Below are 19,483 nucleotides of genomic sequence, written 5' to 3' on the forward strand. Positions count from 1 at the left end.
AATCCCTATAGCCCACCTTGGATCCGCCAATATGTATGTGTGTGTGTGTGTATGTTCTTCCCCATCCCCTACAGAGTGAAAGTGAAATGAGAAAAAACATCCCAGGCCCGAACCTAATCTATGTTGAAAATTTGATCGAGATCGGTCGCTTGATTCAAAAATTAGTAAATCACAAACATAGTCATTTCCTTTAATATTTCTATATATATATTTCTGTATAAAGTAATAATTTATTGTTGTGTGTTGTATATAGTATCTACTATTACTTTGTATCTTTTTAATTATTCGAGATAAACTGGGCAAATTGATAAATAAATAATATTAGAGATATCATGCCAAACGTACGTTTATGAATAAATGTCATTGTTTTTATAATAAAGAGCACGAATATCTATTTTCGTCTAGATGTTTATGCAACTCGTAGCTCTTAAATGTTTTGAGGGTTGTATGTTAGAGATGTGTGTTACGTAAATTTATAAATGAATGGGATATGGATAGTTATCATTGAAGTCACCGTTACCCGTGAAGATTTAACGGAACGAGCTCGAGTGAAACAATTCCTCTAGCTGTCTGCTCCTGAGCACAGAATTCAGAAATTCACTTTCGTTCAAGAGTTTTCAAGTGGAGAAAGCAGATAGATCGTATTAACAATACAGTGGTAAAGCCCACTAGAATGAATCTAAAATCAAATTAGATTCGTTTTACATTCTGAAACTATCGCAGACTTCAAAGTATGGTGTTCGCTGTTGAAACAGGAGACAGTAGATATGTTGCTTTGGATTTCAAAAGAGGAATATTATTAGTTAGTTGGATTTGAGTTTAGCACCGAGGCTATATGAGACGTATATCTACAGCTTAACCTAGAATCCAGAGCTCCCCTCGGATTCCTGAGCCAAAGGTGCATATGCTGAACGTACAACCACGAAGGAGTTCTGTACCAAGTTACCTTACCTAACCTAACCAAGTTGCATATATTATTAGAATAAGTAATGGGTCAATGGGTCGTGGGTCAAATCGAGCAAGGTTTGTGAGTGGGATAGTGGGTCGTGGGTGAATAGGACGTAACCCACTGCGACCCACCATGTAATGTAACCCATTCTGATTTACCGACTCACCATGACCCATTCTGTAATACCGAACTACTCTGGTCAGTGCTTCGTAGACAGCAACACTGGTGAATTTGTCTACGTTTTACTTTCAAGGTCTCCATTTTTCTTCCTTTTCTATTTCTTTCTATTTATTTACCTGTGATGAGTATGTCTAGGAGACAAAAGAACTTCAGGCACTTTTGGATATTGATAGCTGTAATTGTAATAATAACAGTAGGACTAACTATGTGCCTTTCAAATTTTTCCTATTTTTTCTCCTTTTACGTTGGTCTACTTTACGTCCATTTAATATTTTCAAATGTCATCCTATTTGCGACCGAAAAATATCTGTAATTCAACAAGGAAACAGTTATACATGTTAACTGAAATTCATCTTAACATAACAAACTTTACCATTTTATATCGTAAAGGTCAGATCCACCGGGTATTGTAACAGAGCTGTGTTTGAACAATTGATTGTAGAAATTCAAACTCGATTAGTAACAATCACACTGATTTGTTTTGTTACAAGTGTAAACTTTTAGTCAGTGGGAGGATGGTCAGAGTTGACGATCAGTTTTGGAGGTGGTGGGTCAGAGTGGGTCAGGGGGGTAGTGGATCATGGTGGGTCGTTGATCAAAGTGGGTCACGGGTCAACTTTTTATTGTCCCACGTCATCTCTGGTAGTAAGGGTAATTTTTATGTTTCTACAAATTCACTTTTTGATTAGGTAAAGTAAAATAAAATCTATAAAGTTTTTTTTCTTCTTAAAAAAATTAGACACAAGCTGAAAAAGAAAAGAAAGGAAAGAAGGTGTGAAAAATGGCAATGTTTAAAGTATATGACTCGACAAAATAATCAAAACATTTTTGTCTACCCACAGTAGAACATCCTATCTGAAATTTTATTATTTTTATGAACTTCTGGAACTCAAAAGTGTTAATATTATGTAATCAGAAATATATTCGTTACATGAACATGGACCCAAAGAAATCGATTCTCCAAGTTCACGTTTACTATGGTGTGCGTCTAAGTTTTATTTCGCACACAATCATACTGAATGTGAGTTAATTAAATGCGAAAAAAAAAAAAAACTTATTCTTAACGATTGACGAAATTATCTCACAATTTTCTGGTATGTCCTTGAAAATAAGTCAGCTTAAAAGAAAGTGCTGCAAACTATTATTAAGCACCAAATTATACGTTTTAAGTAAAGAATACGGGTACATTCATCAAATGTTTATTCGAAGCGCATACTGTACACAGATTTAATCTGTTTTTCCTTTACTTATTTATTACGCTAACATTACTCTTTTATAGCCATTTTAATGAACAACTTTTTTTTTTTTTTTTTTTTTTTTTACTAATGATGCTAAGCAACTAGATGTGTCATTTATGATCACGGCACCAAAGCTTGAAACAATTATGAAACTACAGAGGAACAGACAAGGAAATACTAGAATACTTTTGCTAGTGATCTAATTTTCAAAAAGGAAGCCAAGGTTTTGTATCTCGAAAGGCAAAATACGAGAAAACCATTGAGGTGCTTTAGTTTCAAATGTAATGAAATATCAAAGTGCAAATCGTCTCTTTATTATCGCTTTTACGTCCAGTCCCCTCTGCCCCCAGTTACTTGCTGTATAGTCTATAGTCCACTGGTTTCTATTATTGAGAACGTAAGAAGATCGTCACTAGGCCTATACAGGAAAATTAAAGAGAACTATTCTGTCATGAAGCAAACGGAACGGCCTTTTGCTTTTGTGTTAACAAGAGCTCACTCCGGTAATAAATTACTATAATAGATACACGTAGCTTTGTTATCCTATTTCACGTTTCCATCGCATTTCTCTAATTTTGTGTATCAAACTGCGATGGAAAAAAAACACTTTTAGAGACGCGGATGTAAGAAAACACTTATACTTATGTTTCTGAAATGCTTTCTTATAATCAGAGAACAACATAGTAAACCCCACGAAAGAATTAGACATGATTAGATGTGATTTGTCTCCAAGTTTTCTGTTTTTTTTTTTTCGAAATATAATAATAATAATAATAATAATAATAATAATAATAATAATAATAATAATAATAATAATAATAATAATAATAATAATAATAATAATAATAATAACAGTTGTTATTTTTTTACAACAGTGGTTTTTAACCTTTCAGTACTCGCGAAGTTGCAAACAACAGGAAATATTGGAGGCCAGTAAAGTCTGAAGCTGCAGATTTGATTTATTTGTCCTGGTTTTTGTTATTAGTACTATTTATTTTATTCATTTCTAATTGCAATAACGAATTTAAAGAATATAAATTTTATGATCAAATAGTTTCTCTGAAAAGCCATTTTAATTGTTTTGATGTTATTCGTGTTTAATTGTTTCCTGCTGTTTATTTATCATATTCTTCTTGGTTTGTGAATTAGTCTTTAAAATACACGGCGTAGGTAGAGTTTGTTTTTGTATTTTATCTTAATTACTCAGATAGCAAAGTTGTTTTACACAAATACCTCGTTGAACTATTGCGAAAAATAGTTATTTATTGGTTTCTGAAAGCATTTTTTTAGAACTGCATTTAAATTCATAATGCATCAAATTAAGGTTTAACAACGGACTTGTTTCACATACTTTTGTTCTAAAAAGCAATTACATATTTTTGTTCCTTGAAAATTTGAGAAAGTCCAAATTCCATCTTCGATTGGCCATAACTCAGGCACACAATGTCTGCTCTGCACACCTTCAGATCCGTAGTGATTCTTTAAGGTCAACTTTGATCTAAATTGGAAAAAAATGGTTCAAGTCCTACGATATACGGTCATTGTGATTGATTTCTTTTTAAAAAATGCATCAAGGTAACTCAGTAACAATTTCGAAGCTTTTCTGTTCTTCTGCAAAACTGATTTCATAACTTGCTTTTGACCATATCAAAAGAAGTACTCATAGACGACACGCTACTGTCATAGGTCAAAGTATCAGCACTTAGAAAACGTTGATCTAGTAACAACTGGTAGCAGTGTCTCCCGCATTCATTTTAAAAGCATTATAATTTTTGACGGAATACGTACTAATAGTGGGCAGAAAAGTTTTTTTTTCTTTTTCTTTTTTTTTTTAACGAAAAGCAAACTCGTTTCTTGAAAACTCTTGAAAACAGTTCGGTTTTCTGTTAAACTGCTTTCCGTTTTCTGAAACGGGTTCTGTTTTCTATCAAAATAGTTTCACTTTTAAAAACAGTTTAATTTTTCATCACAAACATATTGCTTATTTGCTATCTCGTTCAGTACGCAAGCTTAAGCAAAAAGCACACGGATTTCAGTAGAGTCCAAAAACACTTTTGGAGAAAACCGCAAACCGCTTCGGAGAAAAACCTAACAATTTTTGGAATGAACCGAATCTTTTCAGGGGAATTGTATCTTTAACGATTTTGGATTTTTCTAGAAATCACTTAGTTTTCATGAAAATGGGCTTTGGCCCCATCCATAGTTCTTACTTACTCTCCTTAAACTTAAAAAAAGGATCGATTTTTTTCTAAAGCAAGGGAAACGCTTGCTACTATGACATACATCCTAAAATCTACATATTTTTATAGTGAGAAAACAACTCTTTCAATCATAAAATACCTTCAATAGTATGTTGAATAAATCTTGTATTCAACATACTATATCATCTATAGAATTATTGAAAACATCAATGTCAAGACGAAGAACGGGACATATATAAAAAGAGAGAGAGATAGTAGATGGATAAGTAAATAAATAGATATAACTGTTTTTGAAAACAAACCATGCGAGGTAGACAAAAGCATTTTTTTTATTGGATACCATAAGTGACAAGTAGCGACCCACACGCATCCTAATACAAGGTGGTGTGACGAAATTACGAAGCACTGCGACTATCTTGGAAACGAATTATTCAAGATAGATGGTTGTCAGAAAGTATTGAGAAGACCTTAATCCAGCAATGTATCAACAACTGTAGATAATGGTATGTATGCGTTTCAAATATAAATAACTCTCACCACTATACTCATGTGATCCCAGTTCTCATTTTTGATATCTGAGTATTTAATTATAAGAAATAAACGCTTGTACTTTGTTCTGAGAGATCATATGTTTAACCCTGTAGCTGTAAGAATTTCTATGTAATAATAATAGAATGTGACATAATGTATTATGAATTACATAATTTCATACAAAGTAGCTTCCTCTCCGTTATGATTCTACTTTTTCTAATTAAAATCCTAGAATATTATCAGCTTTAAACGAAAAAAAACGACGGAAGATATCAATCCATAAATATTATTGAACTAAATAACATGCTTAGGCGATTGTAAATCATCATGCGTAGTTTTCGAGAAAATCGAAAAACTCATAAACCTATACATGGATGTTGTACGTTAAGCACATCATTTAAGATGGAACTGATACTGAATTATATCTTTCTCAGGTTGCATTAATGAAAAATAGAACAAAATTTATTATTTTTTTTTTACGATAATTAGTGTTGGATGTAGATAATTTAATAAAGCCTCTTGGGCAACCTAGATTGAATCTGTTAGTATTTATATTTACAGCATATTTTAATGCACTCATAATGTGCAAGTAAGGGATGTGATATTTGGGGATATTTTAAGTACTGTTTGTGTATTGACCAAACAGGTCCGTGATGAAACGGAAAGTAAATTATTGAGTTGTTAACTGTATATTTATGATAAATTGAATATTGTGTGTAATGTGTTGTTGGTGTAGCAAGTTTGTAAGATATTGTGTTAGGTGTGAATGTCATGCTTCAGAATGTACGTAGGTTTCTGGTTAAAAGGCATAAAGCTTTACGCCATGTAGACTTATCCGAAATAAGAAATGATGTATTTTTCTTTAGCACTTTCTTAGAGTAATAAACTCAGAATTTTGGTTTAATGATAGTTACAATGAATGTATTTTTATTTGATGAAATGATCTTTAAATATAGTCTTTGAATGTTAATGACGATAACTTTTGAGTAGCTAAACAGCTACAGTGTTTGAAATTTGTCTTTTAAAAAAAAGGTGAACTTCTCAATGAATCTCTGAATAACTCTTTATCGCTTTCAATAAACTTGGAACTAAACGGAAGATACTACTGGAAAGTGTTGAATTGCAGTAACATGTATTTATAATTGAGTTTGAAATCTTAAACGTAGGAATAAAATTATTTGACGAAATTTTGATTAACCAAAAAATCTCTCTGCCATCATCCGTTTTGATGTTACAGTAAAATGAAATATCTTTTAACATGATGTTTGTTAATAAACATTTTATATAATGTTTTACAATGACAGCAAAAGTAGTTTACATCATTGTCTTACAATACTAGATATTCGTTTATGCCATATAAATACACAAAAACAGAAATGAAAGTAATAAGATTGAAAAAAAAAAGCTAAAACTCTTTATATATATATATATATATATATATATATATATATATATATATATATATATATATGATCTTTCATAAATTGAAACCTAAAGGCCATGGATTCACAAAATGTAATATTCTAAGATGATACATATAAAAATCAATAGACTGCATATAGATGAAGAAAATGGCATATTTACTAGTAAATTCTTATGTATAATTTTCTTGGAAAAATGAGAAAATGAGTTCTTAAACTACTTATATGTTCTTTATTCCTAGTGTCTATTCTTCTGAAATATTCCTAATCTATGTAAAAAAAAAATAAAATAAAATAAAATAAAAAAAATAATTAATAGTGACACAAGAGAAACACACACGCTTCTTAAAGTTACACAGATAATCTACAATTTATAAGTACTGAAACGCTTTTAACTTCAGATTCAGATTTAACACTTGTTAATTTTTAGGGCACTATAAAATCAACAGAAAAAGTTTTTAGAAGTCATTAAAAATATAATATTAAATATCCTGGTGCTATTGTCCAAGAAAGGCTTGACTGCTTATGCTCAATGAAATGGTCCGTCTATAACTTATCATCCAACGCCACCAAGTTTTAATTTTCTTCACCCCAGTTCGCTATCTCTCAACGGATTCCACACACGATCTCACGACACGCGTTCAGCGACACGAGCCGAAAAGAGCACGCTGTCGCCATTCGACATCACGCAAACGTGAAAGTGAACAGATTTTTAAAACATTTTAAAATAAAATAAAACCTAAGTAAGTATAATTAAGAATAGTGTTCCGAACGAAATGCCAAATTCATCGTCTCGTCTTGAAAACAAGAGGAGATTCAAGACAAAAAGAACGTTGTTAAATTCGAGACGAGACATCACATTTCATGAGTCTCGTGGGTAGCACTAGCTCATCAAGTGTTATATGATTCGTATCACAGTACAAACATCATAAAAAGAGTGTATCAAAGTTTAAAGATACCAAATTCACTATGCAATATACTCCACAATAATAAATGCGGTCCAAACGTTGTTGCATCAAATTCTTTGCGGACCTGTCGTAACGCCGGAGGATTTTCATAACATCTACATGAAATTAAGAAAAAAAAAGAGTAAGTGATACTATTTTTTTACATAAAGTTACAAAACAATACAAGAAAATCTTCTGAAGAATCGAGGGGAGATGAGAAAGAATTATTCGTAGATAGGCAAGACGAGACTTTTACAAAATTTCGAAGATGAGACAACCAAACCTCAGACCTACTTCTCGCCTCGGCGCCAACACTAGGTAACATTGAATTGTAGTAGAATAACTTATTTTTATAATATTGAAAGAAAGAACAAAACTTATGGCTATAACAGGTATTGTGGTATGCTTACAGAACTACCGTGGAAATATTATTGCACGGATTTACTTCCTATAGAGCACTGGTTAATTTAATATTATTAGAATCACGCAAGTGTCACTTACAAAAGTGTAATTTTAGTACGTAGTTAGGTATTTGGGAACTACGTCTTTCACTTCACACGATAATTTGTGAACAAAATCGATTATTTTAATTGTTTATTTTTTATTTTATTTATTTATTATCGTCTTTGCTGCGTTAAAATAAGAAAAAAAAAATAGTTTTATGTTCCGTTAGTCAGTCACTTTTGACTATTACTGAAGGACTCTCTCATATCAGTCATTTTCTATCATTTTTATTTATCTCCCCTCTCCCTACCCTAAGTCGTGTTGGCTGAATTTGGATTTAAACGGCATCGGAAATGTTACTGTTCATCTCAGCAACCCCGAAAACTATGCATTCGGGAGTAATATCCTTCATTTTCGAATCATTTTTATAACTCTCCCCTCCCTTTCCTCTAAGTTATACCGCTAAAATGAAATAACAAAAACCATCTAAGGCCCAAACTTCATCTATGTTGAAAATTTGATCGGGACGGGTCGGGTGGTACCAGGAGTATGAAGTTACAAAGATAAGTTACTTCCCTTTTTATTTTCCAATCGTTAGCTACAGCGACCATCTCGGTCGAGTTAGTTAACGGAGTTAATCCATTAACCTCATGACGAGTGATGGCACTTTTGACAATACCTATTGAAATCCGTTTTTTACATGTATAATTGTACCAAAGTAGAATTATAAAAGGTAAACGTCTCGGCGTTAGTAATTGAAACTCTGAGCATTATCCTTTTTGCGGTCTTCAGCAGAGTTATAATTTTTGGCTCTAATTAATTTTCTTTTAAACCCCGAGTAATATATAGCATTCTATTATGAAAAAGTCATTTTCTAATCGACTCTCCGGCTCATTATTCGTAATTAGGCTCTCGTCAATGAGGAAAGGTTCCCAACAATGCGTTCACCCATTCCGCGACAAATATTTCACGATAGGCCTGTGCAGACTCACTGAAATGGGGATGACTTAAGAAGCAAAAACATATCTCCTACCAGACAGATTTGACAAAAATATATATACGACTAAAATCAGAAATCTTAAAATATCAGCTCCCTCGCGGTTACGCGTCTTTTGCGTGTAAGACTTGAGTTCGATTCCTGGTCTGAGCGCAAGTGATTCGAATTTCATGGTTCATACTTCATATAGTATCACTGCTGAAAGAGACACTCAAATAAATCCAAAGCTAGAGTTCCAAACATATTGCATAATTATTTTTTTAATTGATATTTATTTATAACTCTCAGGTTTGTAGTTTCCATTTTCCAGTACATAGCTGCAGGAGACACACACTTTTTTTTTTTTTTTTGAAAAAATTAAATTTCGCAAAAATGTCACTAACATATCACAAACAAAACAAACAAGAATTTCTGCTTATGCGCATTTCACTAAAAGAAGTTTACAGAATTTTGGTCCTCCTTAAAATATCAAATAGACTCATGCCAGTATATAAAGCTTATATACATTGGAATGTCTTGTTTTTAAAAGATTTTCAGTGCGAGGAAGAAAATAAACTCCAGGATCAGTAGTTATCACCTCAGCTGAATTTTTACATCGGTATTTTTCCTGAGACTTGAGACTGCAATAGTTGCAAACTTGTATTTTATTTATTTATTTATTTATTTATTTACTGTAATCAAAGTAACGTATATTCATTATTCAAGAAACAGAAATTTGGACTACGGAATTTTAACCGTGAGCTGAATAAAATAATTCCTCCGGGCAAGACATAGATTTTCTGGTTAATCGTCCAAACTGGGGTAGCTGGATACCGTAAAGTAAAGTTCACAGAAATTAGATTTATGCGCGCTATCCTCAATAGGACATCCATGATGCGTGGATTAGTTTATACTTCCTTAACTTTTGTTTTATACTTACACATTAATTATTGATCACAAACTGGTCAATAATAATAATAAACTTTGGTTTCGTAAAATCTAATTTATTTGACGATCTGTAATCCTTCAACCTAGGTATATACTGCACTAGTATATATAATGAACAAATTATACACGGTAATCTAAAGGTTTTAAATTATACAGTCTATACAAAAATATGATTCTTCGGCAAACAATTTTATTTCTCCATGTCAATCCGTAGAAGCTTATTGCTCGGACATTATTATCATATTCTGAGGGAAAAGAAAGGTATTGAGTTATCTTTCAAATGAAGCAAAAACAATACTTTTGTTCTCGTCTTTAGTGAGAAAGATTCAAGCATTTATTCCAGGTGGGATGTTGTTCAAATTTCACGTTCAACTATTGCAGGAAGTCTCCACAGCTTGAAATAAACAATTTAAGTTCAAAGAAGCAAACAAAAGTTACTTTTCGACTCTTTGTGCTCTACTTATCGATCGTTGCTTTGGTCTTTTTTCCCACAAAATTTTTCACATGAATCTCATGATTTGTGTGTATCACTTCAACGCATAAAAATCGAACATGTATTGAACAAGTAATCAAAAGCTGAATACACTATAGAGTACATAAAGATAATGGTAAATCACTAGGTTACTAGCGCTGTAAGTAAAACTACGTAATAATTAACTTTTGTGCAACCGAAAGCTTACGGCGCCTTTGAATAGAGATAAAGTTACTTCTATTGTTATTAATTTGTTAGTCCGGATGGAGGGATTTTTCAAATTAATTTATTAGAACACTAGCAAATGAAATATCCAGCGCTGCTCTGGTAAAAATAAAAAGTTGTAGCTCTGTCACAGCACAGCAGTTATTTTCTTAGTGTAAAAAAATCGTTGGAATCTCTTCAAAACAATCACAAAAAACTATAATAAAATTAGTAATAAACCGATAGCTAAAATTCTAGATAGCACAATTATCCCAAGCTAACTATCCTTATTATAAATGGAAAACGTATCAATCTGTGAGTAACGCCTAAATCCTAATTGTTAACACTCGTCGGTCCGTTATGTTCGCTTCCTCTCTGAAGTCATAGACATGTTGGGAATTTGCAGATTTGAAATTATTGTGGCGATTTAATTCAATTTTAAACTATATTGATTCAATTTAATTGTTTGAAAATAAATAGTGATGATGCTAAATATATATGGGCTTTACAAGAGTCGCAAACGTATTTAGGTTTGATTATTAATATCTGTGTAACAAGTAGGTTGATGGGGAAAATAAAGCAAGGAAAAGTAAATATAAACAATTACAAGTTGTAATTAGGACAATTTAAACCTATCGAAAAAAGGCAAATATTTTCGGAGATCAACTGCTTTGTATAGTGGACAAACATTTACTGAAAGACACAAAGCTGTACCCAGTTACAAATACCATCTTTCATAATATAGTATAGGTTATCAGCAACTATATTTCAAACATTCCTTCAGCCGTCAGTATAATTATCTATAGACCATTATTTGTACTTTTCTTTAGTGTCTTACTGAGATTGGTAATTTAATTGTTTGTTGTTTGCAGTTTCGAGTTCACCACCAAGGCTATATGAGACGTCAACTAGAGTTTTAGGTAGAATCCGAACGACTATAATACGTTCGAAATTTGAACTCTCCCAACGAGAATCGAACACAAAACTGGTGCACCAATAGACAAGCGTGTCTATGGTTGTTTTACTGTTCCGTAACATTTATTTGAAACATTTCTTTGCAGTCTCAAGTGACCCGTCATCATGAAGCCACTGTGAGAACAATAGAAAGTATGTTGTGTTGTAGCTCCAACAAGTTAGTATAACTCAAATTTCAATTTTGATTTCCAAATAACCTGATATTTTGGGTGTTACTCCAAAACTGAGAAAAAAAAGTTTTAATTGATGTAAAATTAGCGTAAATACGCGCGTAATTTTCGCCTTCGCATAATTTTCGCATCCCAACTTTGAAGGGCATTTTCTGTATATTTTATTTTCCTCTCGTAATTTGCGCACGCTAGGATTTGACAGTGATTTCTAAGGTAAGAAACCACACGACTTCTTAATCAATTTTTTAATGTTATTTTTCTACAAATTTAGAATTAGTTGTTTGTTGTCAATTCTTGCTACAAAGAAAATGTGTACCGGTATTTTCGTGTTATTTTGACTGGGGAGAAAATTAGATAATGTTCACTGATGTGGCTAATTTTTTTCCCCGCATAATTTACGCACCCTTGTTTCAAAACAACTTTTTTCGTCTAAAAAAGTGCGAAAATTACGCGAGTAAATACGGTAATATAACAATAATAATAATAATAATAATAATAATAATAATAATAATAATAATAATAATAATAATAATTAATTGTAAAATTATTTTAATAAACCATTAATGATATCGAGATTATTAGAAGTGTGATACAAAAATCAATTCATTTTCTTATCTCATTTATTTACTAGCAGAATACCCGTTCTTCGCACGGGGAGAATACGATTCATTTCTGACAGAAAATGCTGAACTTACGTTAGATTTAAACTGCATCAAGAGTGTCACAGTTCATCTCAGCACCCCCGAAAACTATGGATTCGATACTAACATCGATCATTTGCGATCATTTTTAAATATCTGCTTCCTCCGCTTAAGATGCTGCGTCAAAGTAAAATGATTTTTTAATGAATTATTGATTGTGAAGTATAGACAAACTCGTTAAAACCGTTCTCGACAAGTTCTCATATTTAAAATAATTTTTGTCGTCCAACGATTCAGTTTTGCTTTGTAGAGAACTTTCTAGGGAAAAAGAAAGTTCGTTTCTCACCCTTGGAGAATGTTATAAAAGTTTGTTAAAAATTTAGTTCGTGTACAGTGAACCGTATGATATCTAAGCGAGTGTACTTACATTGTGGACGACGAATGGATGAATAGATATCAGTTTTACAGATATCAGTTTTACTATCTATGTAAAGCACGTACCTTGTTAATCCTCTATTTATTTTCTTTCTTTATACATGACCTTTTTATCCTATCGTTGCTTGAAACTAATGTAAGAATAATGTAGTTTTTTCTTCACTACAAGCTCACTTGCCTAGGGACTTTGACGGCTGCCCTTTGCATTGGAAGCGACCTCTCAACCTTGTAGCTATTGTACTTGACGTGCCCGCCTTTTAATTCTCGAATAAATCTATTCTTTCTAAATTTATTATTATTATTATTATTATTATTATTATTATTATTATTATTATTATTATTATTATTATTATTTAGTGTTTGTGTGTGTATTTATGCGTGTAAATTTCCCAAGTTTCTAATTTGTGTACCGATAAAATTTCTTATATTCAATATGTAATATTCGGTAGCAATGTTCAACTGAACGTCGTATAACATGATTGTTACAACTTATCTTAATGGTACAAACTTCAGTTGGGCGTCGCTAAAAAGTATAGTTAATTGTTTTTGACATTACAAAAATATCTTCATTCCGTGCCGTAGTAAGTTACTAATGTCAAATAAAGAAACTTCATATCGCCTATATCAATAGCATACGCGCCTTGTAACCAGGAGACCTGGGTTCGACTCCAGGTGGATTCGGATTTCACATTAAACTGTAAATCCACGTCTCATATAGCCTCGCTGCTCAAAGAGATTTTAAACTCTAAACGAACCAGGAAACAAAAAATTGTGTTTCATAAGTGAAGAGACTATTTAATACACTGAGTGAAGTGGCAAAATGCATTTTGGCTGTTTGTTCCTTTATGCAATAAGCTCTATAATTAAAATCATTTATAAAACAACTTGCTTTGCTTCTAGACACTTCTATGTGTTATTTCATAGATTTTCAAGACTGTTTTTGTTATTGATGTAAAAATCTCGAAGATTTGTTTTAAATACCGGATATCAATCAGTGCAATATGGTAAAGTTTTGCGTGGATGTAGGTCTATAGAGAGATTACGGAAGTATACATCACTTGAATCTTGAAGATAATTCTAAGTTTGTTTTAGTTTTCACACTTTTTCTCTTATTTCTATTAGAAGTATCCCGTGATAAAGAATAAAAATGAATTGTAGAAGGCAAAATTTGAACAATGTGTATGGTATGTGCATATGTAACGTTGGTGCAAGTTCCAAAGAAATTAATGTGAATGCACATGCGCAGTGACTAGCCGTAACAATCAGAAATTGGATCCATTGCAATGAATTCAACTCAACTACTATCTATGTTGACAAAATTCATTTCAAATTGTGCTGACCAGGACCGGATCCAGGATTTTCTGACGGGGGGTGCACCAACAACTACCAGTACATTAGAATTAAATTTAAATTTTTAAAATGTCTTTAGGCATCTGTAGCGTGTATGAGGAATTGACTTCAACTATTGCTTTTGTAAAACTCCACTTTCTTTTAAGCCCGAAACGGAAACATGACATGAAATTTTAGGAAAGTATTACTATTTTCACTGCCAGCTTCTCACTCTAGATAGTGTATATTCAGAACGGAGGGGGGGGTGCACGTGTTCCGGTGCACCTCCCCTAAATCCGGCCCTGGTTCTGACATTATTATTTCATAATTTCAATTGTATATGAACACTTCAGCCCAACACTAAAAAAAAAAAAAAAAAAAAAAGTCGTTTTGTGTTGAGAAACATCTCGTATTGTCTCTTATAATCGAAAAACAACACTTAGAAATACAATTCCAAACTTTCCAAACTTTCGGGATGGAACCTTTTGTTGACATTAATGTAATTATCTGTCTAAGCCAACACAATTTGCAACTCTTAAATTCACCATTATTACTGACAAAAAATGTAAATTAGTGGAAAAAGAAATGATATTAACGAAAAGTTATCTTTTTTATGGTATATTGCACATGCTTTAATTAAGAATATGTTGTGTCACCTCTATAGTTTCCCCAACTTATCTTAACGATAACGCCAGAAAATATACTCGTTTTAAAAAGTTACGTTTATCGCATTTCTGTTATTAACCTGTAATTTAAAGATTATTTTCCACTAATTGTTAGGAGTATAAGGTTTGCAAACCACATTAGCTTATATATATATATATATATATATATATATATATATATATATATATATATATATATATATATATATATATATATATATAGATATATAGATATATATGAGTTTTATAAATGTATATTGGCTTTGCATCAGATTATACATTCATACTCGTATATATAACTAAACTGCATAGATATAATGCAAAGTTTCACATATATCTTTCGGATTTATCTAACTTTTTTGAGAATTATTCACACCCAGAATAGATTTTCATGTATTTAATTGACAAAATAATAATAATAATAATAATAATAATAATAATAATAATAATAATAATAATAATAATAATAATAATAATAATAAAGTAAATGAAGTAAAATCTTTGAGTTCCATAGTTAAGCCGGCTAGGCTAAAGGAGATAGTAAGGATGAGAAATGAAGGAAATAGTTTAATTAAGAGAGTGGGAGGAAACGGGACAACCGAGAGAAAAGCTACGCATATGGTATTTGACCACTGCAAAGTTCACTTGGGGCGAGTTTGGATTTTCGAACTCCCCCTAAATCGAGTTTTCGTATTTTCTACGGAATAAGCACATCATACTGAATTAAATGATAGTTTTGTTTGACTATATTATATGTATTTCTCCAGATGTAAGGCCTATAAGAAAATTTTTGATTGAAATACGTCCTGTATATTGGATCTTTTGATTCAAAAACACAACGAATACATAACTTATCATTAATGCAAGTTCCAATATTTTTTTTTCTTATCAGAACAGTAAAGCAAATTCTTACAGTACTTGCTGTTTATCTATGAAAATAGGAAAATGTCAAATTAAGTTTTGTAAATGATTTCTGAATGTCAACGAGAATTTTTACTAATTAATTCAGTATTTCTCATATTTATGTGAGAATATTGAACTTCAAAATTAAGAACTATTCATATAGATCGCTTTAAAAATACAGAATAAAATTGTGAGAAAAATGCCCAAACACATCTAACTTAATTTTACTTCACAAATTTCCAAGTTCCTAAATAAGTAATAAGGCATAATTTAAAATATGATTTTAAACACACTGATCACGTATTAAACTTCTAACTTCATCGTGAGCTAAAAAATAAATTAAAGGACTAACACATTCGTTATCACGTATAATTTTATGATTCATTTTGAATACCAAATTTAGCAAAATTATGCTCGCATCATTAAAGATTTCAACTTGTTAGGCGGAAGTGAACTTAACACGGATTATTTGTAATAAGTCACTAAATGCTAGAATCAAATAGGTTATCAAATAAGAAAATTAAGAATTAAAATTACGAGATAAGAAAAAGATTCGTGACTCACCAATAACTGACATATCACTAGTCTCGCTGCCAGAGAGGTTGTACTGGTTCGAGTATCCGTAACTCTCAGTTGGTGGGGTCATAGACGTTCCAGGCACTGTAGTGGGACTTAAAGATGGTTTCATGTAGGCGTTGCTGCTACTTCCAGATGTTGTTCCGATGGATGAGCTCCCAGGGTAACTCAAGGCTCCCCAGCTGTTTTGTAATGTTGGTAACACTGGTGTGCTCGACGAATCTCTTTCTAGTCCACCACTGGTACTACCAGCACCGCCACTGGTCAAAGGACTCAGGGGCGAACACGTGGTTGTTGATATTACTCCTGATGAATAAATAGACACTGGGGCTGGGGATGACGAAGCGCCACTGTATTCAGAACAATTTACACCATTCGTTGCCGACATACTAGTATAACTTGTACACATTGGCATAGAGGAAATGTTAGGCAGAGAACACGAAGCCATGTAGTGACTATTGGAAAGTCCTACCATATTGACTCCAGTAGCTTGTGATGGGCTTCCATAAGAACATGCAGCCTGGATTTGACCCGCAGACATTAGATTTTGTTGGTGATGGTAGTCTTGACTTGAGGTAATGGTCTGAGTAGGGCCACAGCCAAGTCCCTGGTGATGGTTTGCTTGAAGAACGTCATAATGATGAGTTGGTAGCGGTCCCTGGTGTAGCATTCCAGAAGTTGCACTGGACGCTCCATTATTGAAAATGTTGTATGGCTTCAAAGCTTGACACCTGCGACGAAATCCTCTGGGTCGTCGTCTAAATGAACCTTCCTCAAACATAAACTCTGATGCTGGATCAATAGTCCAATAATGTCCTTTTCCAGGACGCCCAAGACCTTTTGGTAACTTGATAAAACACTCGTTGAGACTCAAATTATGTCGCACTGAATTTTTCCATCCTTGATAAGCTCCCCGAAAGAAGGGAAAGCGTTGCTGAAGAAATTGATATATTTCACTAAGAGTTAACTTCTTCATTGGAGAGCTCTGAATAGCCATAACGATCAATGCTATGTAAGAGTATGGAGGTTTTTCCTGTCTACGTATCCCTGGGTTGCCCTTTTTGGTTGTGTTGCCATTGCTATTGCTATTTGACGAGTTTCCATTGTTGGACTTTTCAGCGTTGTCTTCGTGATTACTTTCCACTGTTGGCGGCGGTGATTGTAGACGAGAGATTGAAGACCCATGATGATGATGTTGTTCAACAATTGCAGATGTCACATGTTGTTGGTGTTGTTCCGATAAAATCACGCTCAGTTGTTGTTGTTGATGATGCTGATTCGTTATGATAGCTTGATGCTGGTGTTGCTGCTGTGAGCATGAAGTCGCACTGACATCACTATCCTCGAGTTTCATTATAGCAATCGCTGAGCCACAAAACAGGTAAACATTTACGTTAGAACGCTTCTTCGACTTGTCCAAACAACCCAGCTGCTGGCTGTAGGAGGAGGAGCGGGGTGAAAGAGTAAACGCCGCCGAGATTCGTTTACTAAGAACAGCCACTGGTAGTAGTAGTTTGTTGTAATACTAGTAACTGGTGGTCCTATCTTATGGTTAAACGTCTTTACACCATATACACAAACACTTGAACCTCAATGTGTATACATGCACACACACTCTCTTTCTCGCACCACACACATATATACACAAACACCAGCCAGGAAGCGTTTACTGTTTTTGATAGGCCAATGTAGTGAGATGAGTTCTTGTTCGAGAAGACCTTCTCAAGAACGTTTACTCTTTTATATAATAATGTAAACAGTTCTTCTATACGGTGCGCGTAGCCAGAAAATTTCAATGTGTATATTACACATTAGCCCACACACGCAAATATAGTTGATATATACATATACACACACACCACGAGGACACAGAAACAACGAGTCTTGCTTCAGCTTTGTTTCGAGGATGTGTTAGTCGCTCTCCTTCAGAAGTGTAAAATTTGTGCTTTGTTACAAGATTCTTTTTTTCTTTTGGCTTCAATTGGTCGAGTTCTTGTAATCACAAATGCCTGCCGTTGAATAAGTGAATTTCCACTTCAGATCGAAAGTTGTTCACAAAATTTGTTCTTATTCGTAATCGGTAAGATTTAAGAGGACAATTAATCAGTTACACTAAACTTAACAGTTCAACTTGCTCAATTTTTAAGTGTTTTTCACTCAGGATAAAGAAAAGTTACAATCACGGTGTTGGTCCAGTACCAACGTAACACTAAGTGTTGAAGGCATCACCTGAAGATCTAGTGCAAACGTTTGAGGTGTGTTGTTCTTGAAGCGAAGGGTCCTCTATCTGTGGAGTCTCCCCTTTCCTCTGGAAGAAATGATGTTTGTTGTGCATGCAACACACGTTCAGTGGAGATGCCTTCTTTCTTTCGGTGTGGTGGTGATGAGTGCGGGGGAGGGGAAGGGGCGATGAGGCTTGCGGCTGGCTGGCTCCAAGAAACTTAGTGGAGAGGGTGGGTGACATCAACGCACACCACGATGTAGGCATGCGCGTGCACAACTCTGGGGAAAGGCGGAGCTTACAAACCGAAGGCGGAGCTGGAATCAACTGACACATGAGAAATGTTTCCAAGTTGCCCGGAATAAATTCTTCACAAATTACCCAAACATATATCGCACTACTTTTGCTTTGAATTCTATAACAGCATTATTGTTAATTATGGTAAGCATAATAATAAGGAGGAAAGCGAAGAGTGGTAGAATAACAGAAATATGACAAAGAAAACAATATAAACATTCGAAATAAACAAATGTTGCAATGGCTTATGAAAGACTTCCAAGACAAAGAAATGTGTCATTTGTTGAAAACAAAAAAAAAAAAAAAAAAAAAAAAAAAAAATCACATTCATAGACTTAGATGATTCAGTAGTCACTGTTTGTGTCTTCAAATGTTACGAAACATTTTGTAAGTTACGTATTCAATAATTCCATACTGTCACTCATGAACAATAATGTCACTGATGAGCATTGTTGGCGTTTATCTCCAATTCCGCGACAAAAAAAAAGTGTGCAGATTTTTAGTTCACTCCCCCTCCCCCCCAAAATACAGAAAATATCTATCAAATGATACATCATATTCTTCTTCTTGAACTAACCGTTACTGAAACTTCTATTCGATTCACGAGAAGTCTTACAAAAATGATCCGATTTTGATAAACTCGATATGTGGCTTTCCCGGTGGGAGCTCATGTGGTTCGGATTCCACGTTAATCAGTAAGTCCACGTCTCATATAGCCCCGCTGCTGAACGGGACGTTAAACTCAACTCTTGTCGATATG

At 33.3% G+C, this 19,483-nt stretch overlaps 1 protein-coding gene across 1 annotated transcript in view; it reads right to left on the reverse strand.

Moving 5' to 3' along the window:
- The window catches only part of LOC145674536 (uncharacterized), a 61,644-nt gene extending 43,935 nt beyond the window's left edge, over positions 1 to 17,709 (reverse strand). Inside the window, exon 1 of the mRNA XM_081744693.1 lies at positions 16,194 to 17,709. Coding sequence (XP_081600819.1) covers positions 16,194 to 17,559 — 1,366 coding nt within the window. The 5' untranslated portion in view covers positions 17,560 to 17,709. The remainder of the gene's footprint in view (positions 1 to 16,193) is intronic.
- Positions 17,710 to 19,483: the final 1,774 nt, after the last annotated feature.

Source organism: Thermobia domestica, chromosome 17 (genome assembly GCF_964235325.1).
Source record: "Thermobia domestica chromosome 17, izTheDome1.hap1.1, whole genome shotgun sequence".
Classification (NCBI taxonomy): Eukaryota; Metazoa; Arthropoda; class Insecta; order Zygentoma; family Lepismatidae; genus Thermobia; species Thermobia domestica.